Raw genomic sequence first — 24,026 nt, forward strand, 5'->3', positions numbered from 1 at the left:
GTCGCCCATTCGGGTTGCTCTCGTTTTTGAATGCTAGAGGTCCAGAATTGTCGGGCGCTCGCTCTCGCCGACCTCTCAGAGCCTTGAGGATATAGTTGACCTGCTCGTACAATCTAGAATTTAAACCGGCTCGCGCAGCTATTTACGTGAGGGTGTAACCGCCGTCAACGAGGATGTCCGACCCCGTGGTGTACGTCGAAGCCTGCGACGCCAGGTACTGTGCACATACCCGTCAGCCATCAGTGCTACAAGATAGGCATGAATTGCGGGACGCACCAGGTATGCTGCCTTGAGCTCCTTGACATCGCCTACGCGGCCGAAGACGCTGAGGCGGTACACGACTTGTGCGACCTCCGCGTCCGACGGGCCCATGACGGTGTCGAAGAAACCGGGCGAGACCGTGTTGCACCTTGCAAAGTTGCGCCAGTCGCGAGCGAGGGAGCGGCAGAGGTGCAGAGTGCCAGCCTTCGAGGAGTTGTACGCCGGCTGGTCGTACGGGACGCTGCAGGAGCGGAAACACACAGTCAGTCTACAGCTTCTAAGGATCGCCGCCGCGGACAAGAGTTTCCGCAGGGCAAAAAAAAGAAAAGACCCACTTGACAATGTGCGCCGAGATCGAGGTGGTGGCGATGAAAGACGCCTTGACGCCCGACTCTGCAGCCTTCTTGAACCACGGGCAGACCGCCTTGGCGCAGTAGAACGTCGCGTTCAGGTTGACGTTCTGCGTGAACTCCCAGGACTTGACGTCGTAGCTGTGGGTGCCGTTGCGTCAATTTCTTCCGCCCGTTGTAAGCGCATCGAGGAGAGTCAGAACGTACTTCTCGTCGATCGAACCGGGAACTCCCTGCGGAAAGAAGACGGCGGTCAGCTGGGGGTGTCCGGGTTAAGAAGGTCGAAGGGCTCTCGGCACGCACTCCTCCAGCCTGCAGCAAGCAACCGACTCGTCAGTACGAATCCCGATCAGGTCATACCTGAATGAAAGAATGAGGGCCGGCGGGCAGACGGAAGAGACGCACGTTAGCGATAAAGACGTCGATCCGCCCGAAGTCGGCGCCAATCTGGTTGATCGTCGTCTCGACCGCCTCGTAGCCGGCCGACACGTCGCACGAGTACGCCTTGCACTGGATGCCGAACTTCTTGGCGAGCTTGTCGGCATTCTCGGACTGGTCGCGGCGCCCGATGAGCGCGACGTTGCCGCCAACCTCTGCGATGGCCTCTGCCACGGCGTAGCCAATGCCACTGCCTCCACCCGTGATGGCAGTAACGCGGCCCTTCATGTTGAACATGCTGCAAGGAAAAGGCGGGTCAGCTCGACCGCACTCTTCGCATGAAGGTTCGACTGCAGGCGCACTCGATTACAGAGTCGGGCAGCTTGGGGCCCGCCACGGGGAAGGGACCATCAGTAGGGTGACTCCTGCAAGGTGAGTGAAGAGAGTCGCGGCCTGGGGTCAGCGAGAGCGTTCAAGCTAAGAGGAAGCCGACTTCGGATGCCTACGCACATGGTAAGCTGGCGTTCGAGGATGTTCTTTGCGCCGTTCGCAGTGAACAGTGTGAAGCAGGAAGCAAGAGAACGCGGCTGCTAGCAACATCGCCTGCGTCGGAGCCGAGCGGGGCGAGTTGGGGGCGACGGACAGGTCCGCCCCGAAGAGACGGACGACCGTCGGCTCGCCCCACTTCGCTAGGAGTGGCTCAGCCGCGGCTTCACGAGGCGTCCTGAGCTTTCGAGCGGCAAGCCAAGGCTAGATTGGGCCGGCAGCAGAGCATTTCGCTTGCATTCTGCGCCGCAGAGAGTGCGTGCGAAGAGGCGTGCCCTCGGAAGTTGCGCAGGGCTTCGGTCGTGCTACCTAGACCGCTAGCTTTCCGCTGGCGGACCACAGGAATGCGAGCATGAGGTTTCGCTCGTGTAGACAATGAGCACGTCTGACGAGTCGGCGAGGAGTGGGAGTTGGCGGAAGACAAACGATCTCGAACCGTCACAAGCTGGCTCCAGGAAAACGAGCAAACAACATCTATTGCGGTGCCTCTACCTCGTACAGCGTCTTATCCGGCGTGATCAACTTGGACAGCACCAGCTGCGCATTGAGCACGTCGTTGGCTAGCGCCTTGGCCTCTGCCGCCTGCCTGTCCGCCGCCAGTCCCGCAGCGATGTGCCGCTGCACAACTCGTTGCAGCGCCACTTCCTCCGGCACGTCGTAGAACCACCGCTCGTCGACCTCCTGCGCGATCGAGGACCACGGCGCCTCGTCCAGCATGAGGAACGTCCCCTCGACGAGGACGATGCGGTGGTGCGGCTCGATCTTGACGTCGCCTTCGACGGGGTCCTTCTTGGCGTGCGAGAAGGAGGGTGCCGTCAAGGAGGGAGTGGTGCGGATTCGGCGGACCAGGGAGAGAAGGGCGTCAGGGTTGAAGGTGAAGGGAGCGCCTCGTCGGCGGAAGCTGAAGTCGGGGTCGGGATCGGCCGCCAGCTCTGCCTGAGTCCGGTGGAAGCCGTCCATAGGTACGAGTACGGCGCATGGTGTTGCGCTAGAGTCAGATGCAGTGAGGTGCTGGATGAGACGGTCCGAGAAGGTGCTCTGCGGTGCAAAGCAGTTTCAGCGTGGCGCCGGAGCTCGTGGTGAACGCGGCGACTCTACCTTGCCGGAGCCAGGAATACCAGTGAGAGCGATGATGTAGCGCTGCGGGGTAGCTCCGTCGTCTGCAGCGGCGAGCTCAGCAGCCTTGGCCAGCAAGTACCGAGCGAGCGCCGCGGGGTCGGCAGGTTCTCTCGCTGTGTCTGTTCGGCTCATGGTGCGCCAAGCAAGGAAGCAGGACCAGCCGCGGGTTCGGGAAGAGTCGCAGAAGGCACGAGACGAGCGTCGGAGGGAGGAGGCCGAGCGATCATAGCGATGAGGAAGGCGAGCGGGCGGCGCCCCCGCACGGACAGCTCCCGCCCGGGCCCCTCGCGCACTCCGCTCCTCTCCTCCGCTCATCACCAGTCCACCCCGAGCCGCGGCCGGCAACTCCCGGACAGCAAGCGGAAGCACACTCGTCCGACACATCTCGAGGGCGGTACCACCGAGAACAACACCCGAGTCAGTCCGTCGGCAAACAGACGCGCAGTCGAGCAGACTGGCATGCATGCCAGCATGTCGCCGCCACCTGGGCGAAGCCAGCGAGGAGTGTCGTCGACACCGGACGACGACGGCCTGTACGAAGGAGGCAGAGCCAAGTATGCCTGTGCGTCTCGAGTGTTCTCTCCTCTCTTCAGCGCGGATGTTGACCGCTCTCTCTTCCTTCTCTCGACAGGCGAGCAATGCAAGCGCCGCAAGCTGAAGTGCACAAGGGATGTCCCCTCCTGCACCTTCTGTGCGGCGAACCACCATGAATGCGTCTACACCAAGGTTCGTTCTTCACGCTCAGCGTTCTTTCTCTGTCTCCTTGCTGACTTGATGCACACGTGCAGGTCGTCAGGACGCCGTTGACGCGCAAGTGAGAGCAACGGACGATCGAAGTCTGCCTATCGCAGTTGTGCTCACATGGTCGCGGACTGCAGGAACCTAACGGCGGCCGAGAAACGCATTGCCGACCTCGAAGCGCTCCTGGCGCGTGTGAACGGCGACGCCGATGCAAAGCGTGTGACAGAAACTGCACCACCTGCCCAGCCACACATGTCGGCCCCCACGCTGTCGCCTGCCGCCATACCCGCACCTCCTCTTCACCTGCCACCTGCTGCAGCGCCTTCTCAGGTTTACAACCCGGCTTCGACTACGCCTGCTCTCCAGGCATCGTCTCTGCCTCCTGCAATACCGGCATCAATGCATGCCTCGCCGCTCTCTGCCACTTCCTCCTCGCCTCATACCGTCTTCTCGTCGGCGCCTTCAAATCCGCTCGTTCCAGCGAACGATCTTGTCGCTCCGCCAACTGCTCTGCCATCTTTTAACGGCAGCTCGCCATTCTCGACAGGGCCGTCTCGTCCGCCATTCACCTCGATGCAGAGTGCCTTCTCCAACGCTTCGACGATTCCGACCGGCACCGACATCCTGCCCGCGCAGCCGGCAGAGCCGGTACCGGAGCCTGAAGGTGATGGAATGGGCTCGCTCACTGTGGAGCAAGGAGGGCAGTACCTCGGTCCGTTCCCTCCGCCTTGTCCTTGGCTGGCGATTTCGAATCTGACATGGGCGGATCCTGCAGGTTCCCTTTCAGGCGCTGCGCTGCTCAACTTCCTGCAGCGCTGTGCTGCCGACGTGAATCTGTCCGTCCCGGGCTCGGGCAAGAGCGCTGCGTCGCCGACGTCAACTATTTCGAACACCGCCATTCCGCCCGAGCAGCTTTCGCGCTTCGTCGACGCCTACTTCGCATGCTTCCACCTTCAGTACCCAATCCTTCACGAAGCGACCTTCCGCGCACAGATGGCCGACATCATTCCGCGGCCAGGCGGGCCGGCATGGGCACTGCTCTACCAGGTCGTCCTCGGCATCGGGAGCATGTGCGTCGTCGGCGACTGGGGCGAAGGCGGCGAGACGACTGCGCTGTACGAGCGCGCCATCACGACCGTCAACCCTCTGCTCTTCGAAGCGGCCAACTTGACCGCAGTGCAGGCGTTCGTGCTCCTCGCCAATTTCGCTCAGAAGCTCAATCACGTTTCGAGCGGGTCTGTCTACCTGGGGATCGGATTGCGACTCGCAATCAACATGGGTCTGCACTGCGAGTCATCAACGCGCAATGCCACGCCGTTTGAGCAGGAGCAGCGGTGCGTCTCGAGTGCATGGATCGCTCCGAGCACCACATTGACGCCTCGTCTTACAGGCGGCGGATATGGTGGGTTGTGTACTGCTTCTCGGCGGGCTCGGACCTCACGTTCGGTCACCCATCGACTCTTCCGACCTCGGGTGTCGACGTGTTGCCCCTGACGAATGTCCACGATGTGGTGGGTTCGGCTTGCTTTTCTCGGCGACTGTTGTCGGAGCTTACCATGGGAGCCATCGCAGTCCTTCACACCTGCTGCGCACTCTCGCCCTCCACCAGTCGACGCTCCGACACCCTACGCGTCGATCATCCTACAGACCTTCTTCCATTCCTTCGCGACCCAGGTCATCAACTACCTGACAACGGCGCAAGCGACGCTCACATCCGCCGACGTGCTGCGCCTGAACCGCGACGTCGACACGCTGCAGTCATCGCTCCCGCCCTACTTCTTCCGCGAGCAGCCCGCCTGGTTCGACTTCTCGCGCGCCAAGCTCTGCTGGCGGCTCGACAACCTGCGCATGGTCATCCTCCGCCAGACCTTCCTCAAGGTCTCGCTCGGGCAGGGCCCGCCCACACCGGAGGAGGAGCAGATCTTTGAGCGCTGCGTCGCGTGCGCGGGCGAGGTGATCCGCTCGGTGCAGCGCTTCACCGAGTCGGGTCCGAAAAGCGCGATGGAGTGGTGGTACTGCCTGTACGTCGTCTGTCTCTGACTTATACAGGAAGCAAGCTGACTTCATTCGGAGAACCTGCAGACACTTCCTCTTCCCCGCCGCCTTCATCCCGCTTATCGCGCTTCGAGTCCGCTCGGCGTCCGCCAGCGCCGTCGACTGGGTCGTCGTCCTCCAGTCAGCTAAGGGGGTCCTCGAGCGGGTGCAGCATGCGCTCCTCAAGCCGCTTGCGGGTCGCTGTCTCGCCATCATCTCGGCCGTCGCCAATCTCGACGGCGCTCGCCACGAGGAGGTCAACCTTGACGTCGACTTCACCTCGTTTCTCGAGAAGCTTGCGGCGCCAGTCGAGAACGAGGGAATGCCAAGCACAGCGCTCCAGGTGCCCGGACTCGGTGCGCTGACGGACCTCGACGCGCTCTTTTCCTGGTTCACTCCGGCTGGAAGCCCTCAGCCACAGCCTATGTAGATATTGGCCATGCTTCTGTTGTTGCTATCATCGCAGTCACTCACCGTCTGGCAAAGAAGAGTACAACAGCTGTATACAGCGCCAAGCCACGAAAGATCTACTGCGCCTCCTTGAGCACCTTGAGCAACCGCGCCTTTTCCTCCGCAAGTGTCTTCTGCTTCTCCTGCGCGCCGTGCATCTGCGCCAGCAGCTGGCCAACCCTCGTCTCGATCTCCTTGGGCACGACGCTGCCGCCGCCAAACGCCCACCGGCCCTTCTCGCCGACAAAGAGGTGCGAAAGCTCGATCAAGCCCTTCTGCGCGCTCTCGATGTCGCCTCCGGCGCCCTTGAGCGCAGCATCGACGGCGCGATACTCGATGGCGGCGCGGAAAGGTGCATCGGCAATCAGGCGCTCGCAGGCGGCGCGATAGACGGGCTTGCCCGGGCGGATGGTCGAGGGACGGCCGTTGACGTGGTGGACCGTGACGAGGGATGCGGACTCGAGCGCTCGCAGAGGTGCATCGTCGCCGCCGAAGGTTGTGAGGAGGATCTCGGCGTATGGAAGCTGCGAGCGTGCCGCGTTAACGAGGTGCATAGGAAGCGCAGCACGGAAGAAAGCGAACGAACCTCGCCCTTCTCGCTCAGACCGTTGATGAGCGACCACGCCTGCCCACGCGACCACTTGAACGCCTTGCTCTCCTCCTCGTCGTCGCCGAAGAAGTTCTTTCGGATCTCGGACGCGTTGCGCTGAATGATATCGTCGACGGCCTCGTCGACCGTCTGCCCTGCGCGGATTTTCTGCACGAGGAGCTCGAGGTCCGTCTGACGGCCGCCGAGGCGTGCGACCGCGGGGAATGAGGTGGCTGGGAGCGACTGGTCGAACGAGGCGAGCTTGGCAGAAACATACTGGAGCGACGCTTCGGGCGACGCGTCCGTTAGGCTAATCACGTTAAACGGCTTGGACGGGAGCGCCTTCGCGAGGGGTTTGGCGAGCGTCGAAGATTCCGACGTGAAGACGACGTGGGCGATCTGATTCTCCACGAGAACGGCCGCCCACTCGCTCAGCACATCCCACAGGACCTCCTGCTTCGCCTCGCCCTTGGCCGCAAAGCCCTTGATGACGACGACCGGGAGGCGCTCGACGGAAGAAGTCGGCACGTCGACCTTGTCGCTCGACTCGCCCTTCGAGACCGGCACCGAGTTGGCCGCATCCTTGACCATGGCGCTGCTAGTCGGCCCAACAATCTCGACCTTCGTTTCGGAATCCGCCACTTTCGTCGCGCCTGCCGCGGGACCCTCAACGCCGCCGCCGAGCTCTGCAACAACGCCATTGCCCGCGACCGCGTCGAGGCGGCCGTCGCGCACACCTTCGGTGCGGAGCTGCGATGCCACCGCCTCTCGCTGCACCTCGGACTGCTTGCGCGAGGCGTTCGACTTGAGCGCAGCGGCCGAGCGCGCCTGCGTCGAGGCGGCGATGCGCGAGAGGGCGGTCGCCGTGACCTCGAGGATCTGCTTGAGCTGAGCGTCGAGTGACGCTGAGAAGCCGGCCTTCTGGCCGATGAGACCCATTGAGGCGAGGTCGATCATCTGGTTGATCGACGAGGCGAGGACAAATTGTGGCCAGTAGCCGACAGAAGAGGCGAGCTCCGAGACGAGCTTCGTGTCCGAGCGGGCGTTCTTCAGCAGCTGGTTGCAATCGATCGTGAGGACGTTCCTGCGAGAGCAAGCCGCATTAGTCAAGTCCAAAGAACGTCTCGAAACGGAGAGAGGCGGAAAGCGGAATGTTCGACGTACTTGCCGTCTGCGAGCACCTCGTTGACCAGCGCCGTCTTGCCGGATCCTTGCGGACCAGTCACGACGACGAACGTGTCGGGCCGGTCGAGCAGCCAAGTCTGCAGCTGCTCCTTGGCCTCCTCGCGTTCCTTCTCGATGCCCGTCGACTTGGCATCGTCGTCTTCGTGCCCGCGGAAGACAGTCACGAGCCGCCCGACCGTCTCCTTCTTCAGCCAGCGCACGACCTGCCACCGGTCGGCGTCAAACGTGCCCTCGACCTTGGTCTTGACGGCCGCTTCGCGGATCGGATCAAAGATGGCGTACGAGATGGTGCCGAGGAGGGCGACGAGGAGCGGGATCGTGATGCGCGGGTGCGATGTCGCAAAGTCGCGGATGTAATTCGAGTTCTTCGGGTCGGCGTAGAGGATGCGGAGGACCGTGAGCTTGGGGGGAGTGCCGGGAGGAGGGATCGGGCCCGTGACGGTCGACGTGATGGCGGCAGAATGCAGACAGTTGCGTGCCGAGGCAGCAGAGCGGATCGAGGAGTAGATGATGCGCGCCGTCTTGCCGGAGGGGATGATGTCGTGGATGTGGCCGTACTGACGGAAGATCTGGTAAAGCTCCTCTTGCGGTATCTGCAGCACACCTCGTTAGTTCGAGGCAAACTGCGACTCTCGGGGAGGTGATAAGCCGCACCTCGCTGCCGTCGTACTCTACGCGGATCTCGCGCGACGGGAAGCGCCGCATGTCCTCCATGTACGGGCGCCCCTTGACGAGGAAGACCCGCGACGGCCGACCGAGCGCAAACCACGGCTTGAAGCCGTTTAACTTTAGGCGCTCGCCCTTTTGGGAGAGGGCGGATCAGCGTCCTTCAGTCGAGCTGACAGGATTTCGAGAAGACGAGAACACACCGTCAACCGCTCCAACTCCGCCGTGACCCGCTCCTCGAGCTCCTTCTCCTTGCCCTGCACCACTGCCTCGTCTACCGCTTCACCCTCGATCGGAGGCAGCTTGAAGCTGAACCTTACGAAAGCTCCGCCGTCCTTGGCCCTTGGTTCGATGCTCTCGACGCGCACATCATACTCGCAGTCGGTTGGAATGGTCGCCCGGATGCGCTCCTGGAGGTCGTCTTGCTGCAGGCGCGAGAGGAGGAAACGGATGTCCCAGATGGCAAAGCGGATAGGGTAGACCTGGTCGAACCAGAGGTAGGCCGTGCGCCGCGACTCGTCTGATGGGTTGTGCGCGGTCTCGGGGGCGATGTGAGCCTGGAGGGGAAGAGGGTCAGCATGCTCTCGGCAGCGCGCACGCTGCGATACGCACGGAAGGAGCAGGCTGGACCGGAGGCGGAGTGAAGGGCGAGGTCAAGGTGGAAGCGGCGCGGAGCTGCGGGACAAGCAGTGCAGGCCGCAGTCGATATCGCGCAGGAGCCGCTCGTACAGCTCGTAGCGCCAGCATCGCGGCGGGCACAAGCAACGGATTGCAGAAACAAGGGAAGCGGTGACGCGCAGGAGTCGACCCTGCCTAAATTTCCGAGCGGGCGTGCTCCAGCCGCATAACAGTGTATATTCGGCTCACGTGCATTCTGTGCTAGCTGCAGGACGCGCAAGGTGCCGTGATGGAGTGACAGGGAGTCGATGTCACGTGACAACCAGGAAACGCGACGAGATCTACAGAAAACAGCGCAAGTGACCCTCTATGTACGCGTGCAATCCCATCTACTGCTCCTGCTCGAGTAGGCGCTCCCTCTCGCCGGCCTCGCGGATCGCCCAGGTGAGCTGGTAGGTCGCGAGTGCCTCTTCAAAGGTGCATTTGGGCGAGCCGGCGACGAGCGCGTCGATCTGCGTCTGGAAGGGGTCGTCGCCAGCAAAGTCGTGCACCTCGACTGTGATGAGATGCGGCAGCGGAGTCAGTACGAGGGCGTGAAGGGCGAGACGGAAGAGAAAGCCGCACCCTCGGCGCTCTTGTCCGACTGGCGGATAAACAGCCGGGGGCAGGGCGTGTAGCAATCGACAAGGCGGAATGTAGTACCGTCGCAGATGACCTCGAACTGGTGCGAGGGAAAGCAAGTCAGGTGAGTTTCGAAGCAGCACACATGTCGTCGCAGCTTGAGCTATCGACTGAGTCGGAGGAGCTCAGCTCACCTCCGTGTCGTACGTATTGCCATGCAGGCCGACGACGTGCGTCAAAGACCCGACTGCGCCGCCCTTGTACTTCCAGATCGCCGAGGTGTACCGAGGAATGCGCGACTCGGCCGGCACGGTGCTATCCTCGTCGAAGCCGAGCTTGGAGAGCTTGCCGGGCGCTTCGAAGTGCTCGACCGTCTGCGTGCGGACGGACGGGAGACGAGCGGCGCCGCCGAAGAGAAGCGAGAGGGATGCGAGGTGCGTGGCTTGCTCGACAATGGCTGCGGTCGCAATGGATCAATGCCGCTCCGAGGACCGAGCTAGTATAGAATGGGCGCACGTCCGCACGAGATCTGCTTGTTCCACCATGCGGGCTTGGTCTGCGGAAAGAGAGACAGGGTGAGCTGACTTGGGCGATACGTGCGAGTTGCCGAAGCGTACCGCAAACTCGTATGCCATGTAGTACTGTAGTGGAGAATCTGTCAATGTCTGCTCCGCATGTGGCGATGGAGTGCAGGAATACGCACCCGCGCCGCCGTGCCCATCACTGTCAGCCCCTTCTCCTTGATCATCTGCTGGATCTTCTCGACCCCCTTGAGCGCGCACAGCATGTAGCCGACGCCGACAGTTGCGCCGCTCTTCTTGTACGCCTCAGCCACCTTGTCCTGCCCGGCCAATGCGGTGGGCTGCGCCGCCGAAACCGGCTTCTCGACGAGCCAGCGCTTCGTTTGCGGCAGAGCCGCGAGCAGGCGCAGGTCGAGATCCGCGGGCGGCGCAGCGCACCCACGGAAATGAGGCGGGGCGCCCACAATGACCAGGTCGATGGGGCGGTCGTTGCCGAGATCAGCTCCCGCGAGCTCAGGCGTTGTCCAGATCTGCGCGTTGGCGTAGCCGGGCACGCCCGCCGTGTTCTTGAGCGCAATCTGCTTCTCTGCGCGCACGACGTCCGGGTCGATGATGCCGACGACGTCGAGAGATGCGCCGAAGGTGCTGCATGCGAAAGTCCGTCAGTTCTGGCGCGCAACAAGCAGGGCGCCGTTCCGCAGCTTGACGCACTTTTCAACGCGCAGAGAGTGATTCCACGGGCCCTCTACCGTGCCGAAGTTGATCTGGCAGCGCGGGACTTCATCAGTCCATACGAGTCTGGCGAGTCTTCTCGAGCTGCGAGCAGGCAGCGCACCTCGCCAGCTCCAACATACACGACAGAGAAAGGCGCAGGCGACATCGTGAGCCCAGCAAGCGAATATACGGCGAGAGACAGCGAGTCGAGCGAACGAGCACAGGCAGCACGCAGCGGACACGGACGACTGTGAGGACTGCTGAGCGGCGAGCACAGCGTGGAACCCGCAGAAGAAGCTGGATCGGTGACGCGCGAGCCAGGCACCGACGGAAGACACGAGACGGAGGACTGAAGTCCGCACGACGCAGAGATGACCGTGGACCGCCCGCGGCTGGCTTTCGCCCCCACGCTGCACTGCTTGCGCCACCCTTCGCGCTGTCCAGGTGCTTCTTTGAGATCCCGTGAGGCGGGCGTTCTCGCAGCGGCGACCACAGTCGTCCGTGCCAGCCCTTCAGGGCATCTCCGGACTCGGCTCCGCGCCCCCCTCCCCTTCTCTCCATCTGGGATCCCCGCGCTTTCTCCTTCTCTTTCCTGCTTCTCTGTCTTCTCCAGACTCAGACTCAATTCGCTTCACAATGCTGCTCAAGAGGTCCGAGCAAGATGTCGGGCAACGGCCCTCGCCTGCGATGGCGTTCTGCGTTGGAATGTTCGCTGCGTTCGGTGCGTCTCTTTCCGTCACTGCTCCACTCCTCGTGAATATGTACTGACCGCGTTCCTATCTATCAGGTGGTTTCCTCTTCGGGTAAGCTTACTCCCTCTCAGGAGAGCGAGATACGAGGCTCGAAGCACGCCTTGAGCCTCTCCGGCCCCCGGTTGCCCGTTTCTGAATAGCTCACTGATCCTCGAGGCGCTCCACGCGGCCTGTATCGACAGCTATGACACTGGATACATCAGTGGCGTCAAGGCCATGCCGTACTGTGCGTATCTGTCGCTCCAATCAGCGTGAACCTTCTCAACTGACTCTCCCGCCTGTCTGCCCTCTTTCGCCGTCAATCTGCTTCGTGTCTTACAGTCGTACAGAACTATGGCGAGGTGCCTGAGGGAGGCGGAGACCCGAAGATCACTACGTCGACCGACTCGCTCATCGTGAGTTCCGTTCCGTCTTGCGGCTTGCGTCGAGGTTCTGATTCCGCCCTTTTCGCAGACTTCCATTCTCTCCGCCGGTACCTTCGTCGGTGCCCTTGCCTCGGGCTACATTGGCACCTTCTTCGGTCGCCGCGTTGGTCTCGGCATCTACCTCGTGCTCTTCTGCGTGGGTGTCGCGATGCAGACTGCAGCGCACGACGTACCTCTCTTCGCCGTCGGCCGTGTCTTCGCAGGCTTAGGAGTTGGTGGCGTTTCGTGTCTCGTCCCTATCTATCAGTCGGAGTGCTCGCCGAAAGAGTGGCGCGGCTTCATCGTCTCGGCGTGCGTTCCTTCGCTCGCCCGCTCGACGCTCCGTTCTCCTGACGTTCATTCGCACGTAACAGGTACCAGTGGTTTATCACGGCAAGTACTGGTCGTCTGTGACCGTTATGGAAGGCTGCAAGTTGCAAAGAAGCTGACCTGCCGCCCGCGTCTCCTTCCTTCGACCACAGATTGGTCTGCTGATTGCCGCCGTCATCGTCAACGCTACCAAAGACTTCGACTCCGCCGCGGCCTGGCAGATCCCTATCGGTGTACGTCGATTTCCCGCTTGCTGGAGCTGCGTTCTCCACGGTCGGAACTGACCGCGCCGCTCCCTCTGCTCGCTTCCGGTCCTCGACACCCTGTGTCGCGCTCTCTCCCTCATTGTAAACGTGACACGCTCGACGTGTCCTCTTTACACCGCTTCTTCCGCACATACAGGTTCAAGTGAGCTCTCCTCGCTGGGTCGCTTGCGAAGCCTCCTCTGACACCTGTTCTTCCAGTTCATCTGGGCTTTCATCCTCGGTGCTGGCATGTTTGTCCTCCCCGAGTCGCCGCGCTGGCTCATCATGAAGGGCAAGGATGAGCAGGGCCGTCGCGCACTGGCCCGCCTCTTCCGCCTCCCGATCGACTCGCCGTATGTCGCGGAGGAGTTCGCCAACATTGCCGCCAACGTCCACCATGAATCCACGATGGGCGACATGTCGTACTTCACTATGCTCTTCCGCTCGGACTCGCAGCGTCTGCCGCTCCGCGTCTGGACCGGCTCCGCCCTTCAGGCGCTTCAGCAGCTTTCCGGCATCAACTTCATCTTCTACGTGCGTCACTTATTCCATGCCCCTCGCCAGCTACTGAGGGAAGACTCTGCAGTACGGCACGACCTTCTTCCAAAACTCAGGCATCGAGAACCCCTTGTAAGTACCCGCTCCTGGCCTCTTTCGCCATTTTCTCCTCTTGAGACTGTCCCTGACTTTCCTCTCGTGCCGCCTAGCATAATCACCATTGCCACGAATGTAATACGAATGCCCTCGCCAGTCATCTGGAGGCATGCCGACACTCTGGAGCAGGCCGCTGACCTTCTTCACGGCTCTACAGGTCGTGAATGTCGGCATGACCGTTCCTGGTGTGCCTCTGTGCTGCAGCTTGCTGCGAGACATTCATTAACTCGATTATACAAACAGGCATGTTCCTCGTCGAATATGGCGGCCGTCGCTGGTCAATGATCATCGGCGCCATCGGCATGGCCGTCTCACAGCTCATTGTCGCTATCACGGGAACCGTCATCGGCTCCGAGGATCTTGCTGGCCAGCGTGTCTTGATGTGCGTTTCCTCATGCTTGTCGTCATCGCCGACGTATCAGGCATGTGAAGCTGACTTTCGTCCGTTCCTGCTCCCACAGCGCTTGTGCGTGCCGCATCTGTTTTGCACCTCGGCTCCTACCATTTCTAACCGTGTATGGTTCTTACGTGTGCAGTTGTCTGCATCTTCATTGCCTGGTTTGGTTCGTCGCGCCACACCTCGTTCTTTCGAAGCGCGACTGACCTCTCTTCCCTCTTCCAGCGGCCATTTGGGGGTATGGCGTGACATTTCGCTTATCGTGATCAGTACAGTGCTGACTTGTCGCAACAACAGCCCGTATGCCTGGGTCATCACCGTGAGCTGCATCAATTCCAACCTTTCCAACGCCGCGCAACTGACGCTTCCGTCTCTTCCCAGAGTGAAATCGTACCTAACCGTGTCCGCGGCAAGGCCGTCTCAATCACGACGTCGACTCAGTGGGTGAGTTCACTGATTTTGAGCTGTTGCCGGTCGGGAACGCGAGGACAGCGCTAATGGTCGTAACTTGACCTTGTTTTCTCCCTTTCTTAGTTGCTGAACTTCGCGATCGGTTATTCTGTGCGTCCGGTGACCCCGGGCGTGCCTTCGTGCCCATTCTCGGCCTCTGCAGGCCCAGGTGGACAAAACTGACTTCTCCCGCTTCCCTTTTCCAGACGCCCTACCTTGTCGACGAGGGTGCGGGCCGCGCGAACCTGGGCGCACGTGTCTTCTTCATCTGGGGAGGCTGCTGCGTGATCGCGACCGTGTTTGCCTTCTTGTGCGTCTCGCCCGAACATCCTCAACTCTCGTATCGGCGGCTGACTTCGCACTTCCTCTGCCTTCCCAGCTTCATTCCCGAGACCAAGGGTTCGTTTTCGTCTTCCCTCAGTTCTGTGCCGCCTGATGGCAGTTGCTGGATCTGGCCGTGTCGAGCGAAAAGCTGACAACTTCTCATCGCGCCTGCTTCCCATTCGACTCGCCTCCTCGTGCACCCGCCTGTTCTCCTCGCCGGTGCAACCTGTGACTTTGCATCAACAGGTCTCTCGCTCGAGCAGGTCGATCTGCTGTACCGCAACTCGTCTGTCGTCCGGTCCAACTCGTTCCGCAAGCGAATGTGCGTCTCCCTCTTTTCCGCATCTCACCCCGTCTGACACTGACCTTCTCCCACTTGCAGTCTTGCGGAGAACATGCAGGACGAGACTCAGGCCGGCTACTACGCCGCAGCGCAGGACAAGAACCGCGGCGTCGCGGGTCACCACGAGCACGCCCCGAAGCGCGACTTCGAGGGCGACGCTCAGGAGCTCGAGAAGGCGTCGGTCTAGGCGCTACACCTGTACGGGGCATGCGAGAAAGACGTGGCGGGGTGTGTGCGAGTGGATTTCGGAAGCGGAGACTCGACGAGATGCGGCCTCCTGTACTTGTGCGATCCGATTCTGCAAGTTCTAGTATTTACCGTACGTATACGCATGGTGCTTGAGAACTGCGACAGCGCTTCAGAGTCGGGCAGCTTTCTCTGCTGAGGACGGGTCGCTTCGCACCGTCTCGCTCTTCGCCCTCGCTCTTCGCGCCATCCTTCCGGCCCGTGACCAGCGCTGCAACGGCGCGAGCGACTACTCACATGCTCAAGCGAGCCCGGAAGCGCCTCAAATCACCGTCGAGCGGCGTGACCACCGAACCACCGCTTCATCAGTTCGTCCGAGGACGAGGCCACCCTGTTCGTCAGGGCTCTCCTGCGCTGACGAACGCAGAGCGATTAAGACGAAGCTTTGCTACTGGCTTCAGCACCTCCGCAAAGGCGAGGAGTCACCCGACACCTCGCTAGTTCCATCACCGTCGCGCGGTGCGCGCCCTCATGTCGCTAGACTCACGCTCTGCATGCAAAGCTTGAGCTGCACAGAGACTGCTGCGTCCTTTGTTTCGACTCAAGTTGACCGTATCTCCCGCTTGTTGGCTGATCATGCGCTCGTGCAACCGAAGGTGAAGGTGGTCTGACAGACCTTCCCCTGGACGGCGCCATAGGAGCAGCCCCACCATTCATTGCTCTTGAATGCTCTTTTGCTTTCGATTCTTGCATCCAAGGGCCCATTTGCTGCGCTGCAAGTTGTCATTAGCAGTAATGAGCGCTTCTCACGTTGTTCACATTGCACTCAAGATGCTCCGCCATCCTCCCGCTTGCAAGCTTGCAGTGAGCGGCACCGTGGACGCAGCTATTGGCTGCTAGACAAGCGGAAGGAGCACACGGTATGGGAGGATTGGCCGCCGCAGCACAACGATAGTCAATCTGACAAAGACTCACTTCTGAGAGGCCTTGGCGAGAGACTGACATTTTGTTTCAGAAAATTGGCTCCACCTATTCTCAGAGTGAAAGCTGCTGCCCCTCGCTAGATTTCAGACCCCGACAACAACGTCTCGCTCCCGCATCAAGTAAAAATCGAAACCTGGTTCTCATCTGCGGCATGGTGACCAGCCCACGTATAACATGTCAACTTTTGCAGAGATGCTCCGCCAATCTCCCAAGCGCACCATGCAGGCCATGGTTGCTGCCGTCTTTTCCCGCCTGCGCCATGTCCCGTCCAAAAACAAGCTAGGCGCAACCCAGTCTCAGGCCATGGCCTCACGCGCACGTTTTTGTCTGCCAAGCACGTTCAGAAGTCTACCCACAGCGGGGCAAGTTGGTGGCCAGGAAGGCACCGCGCAAGGGTCCCGGAAAGGGCCCCGTCAAGGGCAAGCGCATCCCCAAGCCAAGCGTCGGTGGCGTAAAGAAGCTGCACCGCTACAAGCCTGGCACAATCGCGCTCGCAAGATCCACTGCTACCAGAAGTTGACCAACCTTCTCCTCTGTCTTGAACCGTACGTCCGTCTTCAAGATCTAACAGGTCATTGCAGGATTGACCGGAAGTTGTGCTTGCAGCTCTGTGAGGTACGTCCGCAAGATCTTCAGTGACCTCCACACTGCCGGTGCAGGCAACATCTTCAGGGGTATCCGGTGGCAGAGAAGTGCGCTGCAGGCGCTGCAAGAGGCGAATCATGGGTCTGTTCAATGACGCCAATCTTGCCGCAATCCATGCCAAGCGCGTCACCCATCCAGCTCAAAGGTGCGCTTCACGCTCGCCTTTTTGTGATTGCGGTCAAATCAATGCTCAGCCTGCTCCATTGCAGAGGTTGGGAGAGTCCATCTCTGTTTCTTGTAGACATTTGTTTCTTGCAGGCGCCGGACTTTGGCTGGGAAACAGGGAGTTGGGAGAGGGCACTTGGGTTCCTTGCAGACATATGTTTCTTCTAGGTGTGTCTCTCATAGACAGATTCTACTGTAATAAGGAGGCGCAGGTGCGGTGTCTTCTGCATCCCACCGTGCCACGGCCGCAGGCACCCCAGTCCCCATCCCACCTGCCTCACGCTAACTGTTCTGGTGCAAGCGCCGTGCAGCTGCTCAGGCTTCTGTGGGCTGCTGCACAACACCCGGAGGGCCCAAGCATTTTGCCCAAGCTTGTCAAGGCCGTCGCCTTAACTCCTCCCAACACAGTCTTTGCCATCTCAGAGAGGCTTGCATCGACGGCCGACGCGGCTCAGCAGCAACTGGAGGTGTCGCAAGTCCAGATTTACCTCCTTTCACAAGCTCTTGCCAACGCCCACTGTCCTCTCCCTGCCTTGCTTGCCCCGGGTACGGATAACGTCGCTTGCGGTAAAGGTTGCGGACCGAGACGAGCTTCCACGCCAAAAATATGCGCAACCTGCTGCGCAACCACTTTGCGTCGTCAACTCTCGAAGACACCATTCTGCCCGCAGTAGTGCCGTCGCCGTCTGTCCGCCTCTATCGCGTTCTCGCTTCGCTCGTTTGCATCGCCTGCGCTGCAACCAACAAGAGCCGCGTGACAAACTGCCCACACTCACCTGCCGAGTGCGACGACCGTCTTTGTCGCATCCTCTCGGCCGCGGCCGCACGCGTCCGCCGTGGCAGCCTCCCGGGCACTACCCACCTTGAAGGCGCGATCGGCGAATTCCGCGCCCGTGAAGCAGAGGCGGTGGCGTCAAAGGGCCCGCCGCGTCCACTCTCGCTTGGCGCGACACGACCCAGCCAGGTGCACAGCAAGCCGCACGAGCACGACCGCCCGCACCTTGGCAAGGACAGAGAGGTGCGCGGCAAGGACAACAAGGTGCTCGCAGGGCACGCAGGGGAGGACAGGGCGCACAGCGGGCCGCACAAGGACAAAACGGCGGGCCAGGAGTGCAACACGGAGGACGACAAGAGATAGGCGCGCGCTGCAGAACGCAAGGCGCCCGACAAGAGGGACGAGATGGACGAGGCACAACGCAAGGAGGGCCAGGCGCGCGACGTGGACGGGGTTCGTGAGATGGATGAGGATGACAACGTGCGTGGGTGGGACGAGGGGGCGCCCGGACAGGCGTCTGAGGAGGATACGGACAACAAGGGGCTCGAGGAGCTTGTCGAGGAGGACGAGGAGGACGAGGTTGAGGATGGCACTAAGCACCGCCTGCGGCGTCGGCGCGCCCATCCGTCGCCAGATTATGCCGGGCAGCAGAGCGTCCCGCACGGGTTGAACAAGAAGGCGCGCACTCGTCGCGAGCACCAGCGCGCAGCCGACGGCAACTTCGCCCGCGCTCGCGACCCCGACCCAGCGCAAACCGCACTGCGCGTGTTCAGTGTGTTTGACTCTGCCCCCGCGCCTACGCCCTCTTCCAGCGGTCTGTTGCCCATCCCAACCTTCACCTACCCCTCGAGCTCGAGCAGAGCTCGCGACGCCCGCTCCGTCTCGCCAGTGGTCTCGCGCTCCGCTCGTCCAATGACCGACGCTGAGCGCATCAAGCATGGTCTGAAGCCACGGGCAGAGGCAAAGAAAGACTGGGAGACGAGGGCGAGAGAGGGAGGGGTCGACGCGGTGATCGAGTCGGGATTGGCGGTTGAGGAGGCTGCCGTCAGGTCGCTTCGCTCTCCCAAGGTGCCTCCCGGTCTATCTGCGCTGCTCTTTATGGTCTGTAACTTCCCCTTGCGCTGCGCAGATTTGCTCGCCAGCCTCTCCCTCGCGTTCTGCAGCGTCCCATCCATCCGGACTGAAGGCAGACGCGGCGCTTGACGCCGTTCTTGCCAATTTCTCCAACAACAAATCCCCGCAGCGATCCGGCCTCCCTCTTCACTTTGACCTTTCGAGGCCTCAGAGCTGCCCAGGCTCACCTACGCCATTGTCTGGTGTCAAATTTTTTGTTGTCGACGATGCATCTCTGTCGTCTTTGATTCGGCGACTGATGGCAGATCTGGGCCTTGCGATGGGCCTTGGCGCACAAGCGCGTCACCAGCAGGAGTAGCTCCCTTTGCAAGTCAAATGCTTGTCTGTCTTAGCTCTGTCTGTAGCAGGAACTCTCGCCCGTACTCTCGCAAAAGCCTTGCAAGCAACCTGAGCCCGTTTCAGCGCATCTGCCGTCCTCTCCTTAGCCCCCCCTCTCCCCGCGGATGCGGCAGATCAGCCGCATGTCTGCGAGGGAGCAGACGCACCGTGGGCTTGATTGCAAGGCCTCAGAAGCCAGCAAGAAGCGCACCCTTTGGCATGATGGTGACGCACTTGGCGTGGATCGCGGCGAGATTGGCATCCTCGAAGAGGCCAACAACGTAGCTCTTGACTGCCTCCTGCAGCCCCTGCAGCGCGCTCCTCTGCCAGCGGATGTCCTTGAAGATGTCGCCTTCGCCCGCAGAGTGGAAGTCGTCGCAGATCTCGCGGACAAGCCTGACAAAGCTGCAGGCAAAACACCGGGTCAGGCCTGCAGTAACCCAGTAGATTCAGAATCAAGATGCACGGTGCGTGACGGAGGAGAAGGTCGGTGGACTTCTTGTAGTGACGGATCTCGCAGAGGGCGACCGTGCCGGGCTTGAAGCGGTGAGGCTCCTTAGCCCCGCCGACACTTGGCTTGGGAAGGCGCTTGCCCTTCCCGGGACCCTTCCTGGGCGCCTTTCCGGGACCCTTGCGCGGCGCCTTCCCGGCGACCAACTTGCAGGCCTGTTGATACATTTCTGAGCGCATTGAGGAAGTCGGACGTGCGCAAGAGGCTTACTGGTGTCTTTGTGCGTGTCATCATTTGCCGTTCACAAGACGGTGGACAGTCAAAAGACGTGGGAGGCGAAGAGCGAGCGATCGACGTCGCCGAACGCGCTCAGGCGGTGCGTGCGCGACTCTCGAGTCCTTATTTCCTTGCAGTTGATCTGTCCGGCAGTTTGTCTGTTGTGTACGCAAGACTGCTCTTCATTCTCCCTGTTTGTCGGCGCTATGGCCGAGTGGTCTAAGGCGCAGCGTTTAGGCCGCTGTCCGAAAGGGCGTGGGTTCGAACCCCACTGGCGTCAAGCAACTGTCGAGAGCGATTCCTCGTCTCGTTTCTTTTTGCCGCCCGGTTAAAAGGGCTTCCATCGAGCCAAGACAGGGACGCTGCGTGCTACCGACCGGCGCGACAATAGACGGCGAAGAGGCTGGCCTCGGCGAGGGCGCAAAAGGACGAGATGGCAGACGGGCTGGAGGTCGCTGCGATTGAAGGCGGGTGCGGAGACAACGGAAGGCGGAGAGCGCGGGAGTTGTTCGAAGGAGAAAGAAATAGAATGATACGGAGAAGGAGGAGGAGGAGAGACTCGAGGGGAGGGGACGGAGGACGAGGAGGTGTCGTCGACCGTGGCCACTGAGGCGTACGGAACGCTTACGTGCTGCCGCAGTTGCCTCTTTCACGCCGGTGTGCGCTTGTCGAGGTGAAGGCCGCGTAGTTACGGACAGCGAATGCGAGAGTCGCAGCGATTGACAAGCGTGAGACGAGAGCAGACGGCGTTGACAAGGGCCGAAGGTCGCGAGGTGGCCCCGGCACGAGTGAGACTGATGCGCCGCAGCCCCACCAGGCATTCGCAGAGACGCAGGATTCGGCAGGTATGGAGTCACAGTCTGTGCAGCCAAGCGGAGCGACCGAAACCAGCAAAGCACTCTCGCGCCCTCGGCTCCGCACTCAAGGCCGAGCAAGAGCCTAGCACGCGTTCACGAGAAGCCCCGGAAAAAAAGACCCAGCATTCACAGCCCCTGCTTCGAGCCTACGACTCGTGACACTTCGCACTCTTTGACGACACAACACAGGAATGTCCACCGCCGCTGCGCACCGACTCGGACGAAAGCGCCCCGACGCTCCTGCCTGTTCCGCGAACGAGAAAGTCGACCTCTCGACCCGTGCAGTCGAGTGCGGGGAGGGGAAGAGGTGGGAGAGAGGATCGACGAGCCGAGGCGGGGGATAGGTGGGAGAGGCGGGTTAGGCGGCGCATCGTGCGAAAGACGGGCGCGTGAAAGCGGAGGCGGAGGTGGTGCGTGTCGAGTAGGAGGGAGAAAGATACAGGGTCGCAGGTCGGGCGGAGGAGGAAAACGGGGCGCCCGACATCTTGGCGAAGATCGCTTAGACTGCGGGGACGGCGGAGTCAGTGGGTGTACAGCGGCTTCCGGGGCTGCAGAGATCGTAAGCTCACTGTTGAGCTTCGTGCGACGCCAGTGGCGGCGCTTGGCTGGGGACGAGAACAGGAGCGTCAGCAAGCGTATTCGGCGAGACCAGCCGGGTCCCGGAGTTGGGTACCCGCAAACAGTCACTGACCGTTGTACTGGATCTTGGTGTCCTTCTTGAGGCGGAACCACTGGGGGATCGGGCTATTGACGAGCGAGCAGGAGCCGGGGTCAGCGGAGCGGGACGACGGGGCAACGGATGCGAGGTTGGCGCACCGGTTCTGCTTGGCAGCCTTGGCAAGGACAACCTTGGTGCGGAAGGACTTGTTGGAAGGCATCTCGCTGTGTGCCGTGCGGGTGTGCGAGGTCGAGGGAACAAGCGCGAGGGGACGAAGGGGGAGCACGAGGCGAGGGTCAGTACCGCCGACCCGAAGCAATCGAGACGCGCCTGTTGTCCCCGCGAGTCCACCGAGCCCTCGACAACACCGTGCGCGCCCAACCATCCCCCCAGAGCGGTGCGCGGCCGCGGTCGCCGTCTCTCCTCCTCGAGCTGCGCTCCACCGCGAGTGCGCCCCGATCCTGCCCCTTCCCGCGCTCGTTCTGGCCCGCCCGTGCCCGTGCAAGACCAGCACAAGCCTGTCCGGCGCTCGGCGGGCTCGTTGCGCATCCAGCGGGCCCGCAGCGAAGGTGCGGCGCCTCTTCGACTTTTGCGCGCTCAGGCGGGCGCAGTCTGGCCTCGCTCGACGCGGGGGGTTGGCGACGGAGCAGGGGCGGGCAGCCGGTGGCCGTACGAGGCTGGAGGAGATCTCACACACACTGCGGAGGCGGGAGGGGGTCCGAAGCGAGAACGAGGCGGCGGGAGCGAGCTCCGTCGAGGCGAGCCGCCGACGCGGGCATTTTCCGAGACACGCTGCCATTCGCACTTGCTCGGGGTGACTGGTTGTAGGTCGTATATAGTCTGCTAGCATGTACAATAGCCCTTGGGCTTCTCCAAGCGGGACCAAGTGCGGTGGCCGCGAACCTCGTCCTCGCCGTCCAACGATCAACCTCGTCGCCTCTGCCCACTCCCGCTGCACCTGCTAGCTCCGCAAAGACGAGCTCAGCTGAGCGTACCGATCCCGACAGACTCTCGGAGACTCATCCCGACTCGGTCAGTCTCGTCCTCGCGTCGGTCGCCTCGACACCGCCCCGCTCCTCTCCCGCTCCGTGCAACGGCGGCCAGAGCAGCGGGGCTGGGTGTCGGTGAATTGTTGCGAGTACTGACAGCTCTCGACTACCTGCAGCGCTCCCTTAGTCCTCTGACTCGCCTCTTGCGCCTCGCCTCCCGCTTGACCTTCGACCCTCGCTGTCAATGGCGTCCATCAGCTTTTGCAAGGAGTGGTGGGTCTAGCGCGCACTGCGATGTTCTCTGGGGAGGCGCGACTAGTCGTGCACGGCCCCAGCGTGATGGATTCCCAGGCGCTGACTCCGCTGCCTCTACCCTCACCTGCTCTGCCCTCCTCAACCAACCCTGGCTTCATCCACAGCTCGAACCTCCTCTACCCTCGAGTGCGCTCCTCCTCTCCCCTCGCCCCCCACATCCACCTGCTGACCTCCGCCCGTTCCGCCCGCTCCCGCACACTCGCGCGCAGGAGGACAAGGTGCACCACGTCCTGCTGTACTCGTGCCGCAACTGCGCGTACCAGGAAGAGACGCACAACCCGTGCGTGTACAAGCACGACTTGATCGTCGCAGCCAAGTGCGCCACCCGTCCCTTTCTCTCTCTCTCTCTCGCTCGCTCGCTCGCGCGCGCACGCTCGAAGAGCTTGCTCACGCGTCAGTTGCCCGCGCGCAGGGAGACGGCGGGTGTGACGCAAGATCTGGATACCGATCCGACACTGGTGCGTTCCTTCGCAGTCATCCCCTTGCCGAGCATCTAGCTCACGTAGCACCAACGGCACACAGCCCCGGAGGAATATTGAGTGCCCAAAATGGTGCGTCGCGCATGCGAGCCGAGCGCAGGACTTTGCACGGCTTCTGAGTCTACCAGGCGGGAGGACCCTCAGCTCCAGGCTGACTTGTTTGCGCTCTTGCTCCCGCTCGTCGACAGCCACAACACCGAGTGCGTTGCCATCTCGTCCTCTCCTCGCTATGTGCTCTTTCACTCACTGACTCTGCCTTGCACGTGTCGCAGGAGCGTGTTCTTTGGCGACCAGGGGCGGCGAGCACAGACGTCGATGACGCTCTTCTACAACTGCACAAAGTGCGTCGCTCGCTGGCTGCGAATGTCCCCGGCCGAAGCAGCTCCAATGACTGACCCTGGTGCGCCACACAGGTGCCACCGGACGTTCCAGGACCCGGCACTGACGCAGCGGCGCAAGGAGCAGCAGCAGTGAGGGGGCCGGGCGGCGTGCGGCGAGGCGGTAGGTACGAGTGTTGTAAGACTATGCTTTTGCGACGCGTGCTGTTGTGTGCGAGTTAGTGGCGCGAAAAGGGACAAACAGGGGATGATTGCTTGGTTGAGTGGGGATCGGCGCGTCCCAAGTGGACGGGGCGGACGAGAGCACGAGGGGAGCGCTCCCTCTGCTCGCTCTCTCCTGCGCTTCTGCCGAGGCTATCCAGATTTGAGTACGAGGAGCCCTCACTGTGCGCCCCTCGCCCACTGCAAGGAAAGAGACGGCGCCGCAGTTTCGGTGTCTCCGGCGATCCCCTCGAGCAACTCTTTGCCCTCTCCGCCCCTTCGCTCTCCTCGCGCCTGCAGTGCGCCAGACGAGCATCCGATCCGAGTGCACACAGCTCGATCCTCTGCGCACCCGCTCTCCCCCCGTGCGTCTCTCGTCCTCCCCCTCTCCCCCCGTCCGCACGAAGCGCAGGCCCCTCGCAGCGTCTTCTTGGCCTCGCATCTCGCTCCCGAGGGCCTGCTGCCCGGCCAAGACCTCGAGGCCAGCTCTGTACGACCCTGTGCAGCGCTACAGGCCTGCGCGTGTGACTGTTGCGCGCGACGATCCCCGTGCGGGCTCCCGG

The 24,026-nt window shown here is 61.9% G+C and overlaps 8 protein-coding genes across 8 annotated transcripts; 4 read left to right on the forward strand and 4 right to left on the reverse strand.

The window, feature by feature from the left end:
* Nucleotides 1-142: 142 nt before the first annotated feature.
* On the reverse strand, nucleotides 143-2,786 carry JCM10292_001825 (uncharacterized protein; the record flags this gene model as incomplete). The annotated part of the gene is made up of 9 exons (XM_076650097.1): nucleotides 143-217; nucleotides 277-502; nucleotides 597-752; nucleotides 819-844; nucleotides 915-923; nucleotides 1,017-1,287; nucleotides 1,352-1,414; nucleotides 2,035-2,573; nucleotides 2,634-2,786. The coding sequence occupies 9 exons, from the start codon at nucleotides 2,784-2,786 to the stop codon at nucleotides 143-145; spliced, it is 1,518 nt and encodes a 505-aa protein (XP_076504391.1).
* Nucleotides 2,787-3,113: 327 nt separating this feature from the next.
* On the forward strand, nucleotides 3,114-5,859 carry JCM10292_001826 (uncharacterized protein; the record flags this gene model as incomplete). The annotated part of the gene is made up of 8 exons (XM_076650098.1): nucleotides 3,114-3,216; nucleotides 3,286-3,380; nucleotides 3,443-3,468; nucleotides 3,533-4,107; nucleotides 4,171-4,729; nucleotides 4,786-4,906; nucleotides 4,968-5,416; nucleotides 5,478-5,859. 8 exons carry the CDS (start codon nucleotides 3,114-3,116, stop codon nucleotides 5,857-5,859), a joined length of 2,310 nt encoding a protein of 769 aa, XP_076504392.1.
* A 97-nt stretch (nucleotides 5,860-5,956) lies between these two features.
* YME2 (Yme2p) lies at nucleotides 5,957-9,066 on the reverse strand (the record flags this gene model as incomplete). The annotated part of the gene is made up of 6 exons (XM_076650099.1): nucleotides 5,957-6,403; nucleotides 6,466-7,552; nucleotides 7,633-8,246; nucleotides 8,308-8,454; nucleotides 8,523-8,876; nucleotides 8,932-9,066. 6 exons carry the CDS (start codon nucleotides 9,064-9,066, stop codon nucleotides 5,957-5,959), a joined length of 2,784 nt encoding a protein of 927 aa, XP_076504393.1.
* A 260-nt stretch (nucleotides 9,067-9,326) lies between these two features.
* JCM10292_001828 (uncharacterized protein) lies at nucleotides 9,327-10,959 on the reverse strand (the record flags this gene model as incomplete). The annotated part of the gene is made up of 8 exons (XM_076650100.1): nucleotides 9,327-9,493; nucleotides 9,562-9,658; nucleotides 9,753-10,015; nucleotides 10,075-10,114; nucleotides 10,176-10,199; nucleotides 10,262-10,724; nucleotides 10,791-10,843; nucleotides 10,915-10,959. The coding sequence occupies 8 exons, from the start codon at nucleotides 10,957-10,959 to the stop codon at nucleotides 9,327-9,329; spliced, it is 1,152 nt and encodes a 383-aa protein (XP_076504394.1).
* A 521-nt stretch (nucleotides 10,960-11,480) lies between these two features.
* Nucleotides 11,481-14,879, forward strand: JCM10292_001829 (sugar porter family MFS transporter; the record flags this gene model as incomplete). The annotated part of the gene is made up of 22 exons (XM_076650101.1): nucleotides 11,481-11,514; nucleotides 11,581-11,596; nucleotides 11,686-11,771; nucleotides 11,867-11,940; nucleotides 11,999-12,261; nucleotides 12,324-12,342; nucleotides 12,432-12,512; nucleotides 12,744-13,058; nucleotides 13,111-13,154; nucleotides 13,232-13,253; nucleotides 13,336-13,363; nucleotides 13,422-13,560; nucleotides 13,640-13,644; nucleotides 13,715-13,741; nucleotides 13,801-13,813; nucleotides 13,873-13,894; nucleotides 13,957-14,019; nucleotides 14,110-14,136; nucleotides 14,232-14,335; nucleotides 14,405-14,424; nucleotides 14,596-14,671; nucleotides 14,732-14,879. The coding sequence occupies 22 exons, from the start codon at nucleotides 11,481-11,483 to the stop codon at nucleotides 14,877-14,879; spliced, it is 1,626 nt and encodes a 541-aa protein (XP_076504395.1).
* A 2,973-nt stretch (nucleotides 14,880-17,852) lies between these two features.
* Nucleotides 17,853-18,363, forward strand: JCM10292_001830 (uncharacterized protein; the record flags this gene model as incomplete). The annotated part of the gene is made up of 2 exons (XM_076650102.1): nucleotides 17,853-18,219; nucleotides 18,308-18,363. 2 exons carry the CDS (start codon nucleotides 17,853-17,855, stop codon nucleotides 18,361-18,363), a joined length of 423 nt encoding a protein of 140 aa, XP_076504396.1.
* Nucleotides 18,364-19,002: 639 nt separating this feature from the next.
* On the reverse strand, nucleotides 19,003-19,577 carry JCM10292_001831 (uncharacterized protein; the record flags this gene model as incomplete). The annotated part of the gene is made up of 3 exons (XM_076650103.1): nucleotides 19,003-19,046; nucleotides 19,111-19,304; nucleotides 19,366-19,577. The coding sequence occupies 3 exons, from the start codon at nucleotides 19,575-19,577 to the stop codon at nucleotides 19,003-19,005; spliced, it is 450 nt and encodes a 149-aa protein (XP_076504397.1).
* Nucleotides 19,578-22,374: 2,797 nt separating this feature from the next.
* Nucleotides 22,375-23,398, forward strand: RPB9 (DNA-directed RNA polymerase II core subunit RPB9; the record flags this gene model as incomplete). Its single annotated transcript, XM_076650104.1, has 7 exons — nucleotides 22,375-22,403; nucleotides 22,550-22,571; nucleotides 22,655-22,761; nucleotides 22,858-22,903; nucleotides 22,968-22,996; nucleotides 23,197-23,265; nucleotides 23,338-23,398. The coding sequence occupies 7 exons, from the start codon at nucleotides 22,375-22,377 to the stop codon at nucleotides 23,396-23,398; spliced, it is 363 nt and encodes a 120-aa protein (XP_076504398.1).
* Between the last annotated feature and the right edge of the window lie 628 nt (nucleotides 23,399-24,026).

This window comes from Rhodotorula paludigena (genome assembly GCF_050403205.1).
Source record: "Rhodotorula paludigena JCM10292 DNA, Rt_paludigena_JCM10292v1_ctg31, whole genome shotgun sequence".
Classification (NCBI taxonomy): domain Eukaryota; kingdom Fungi; phylum Basidiomycota; class Microbotryomycetes; order Sporidiobolales; family Sporidiobolaceae; genus Rhodotorula; species Rhodotorula paludigena.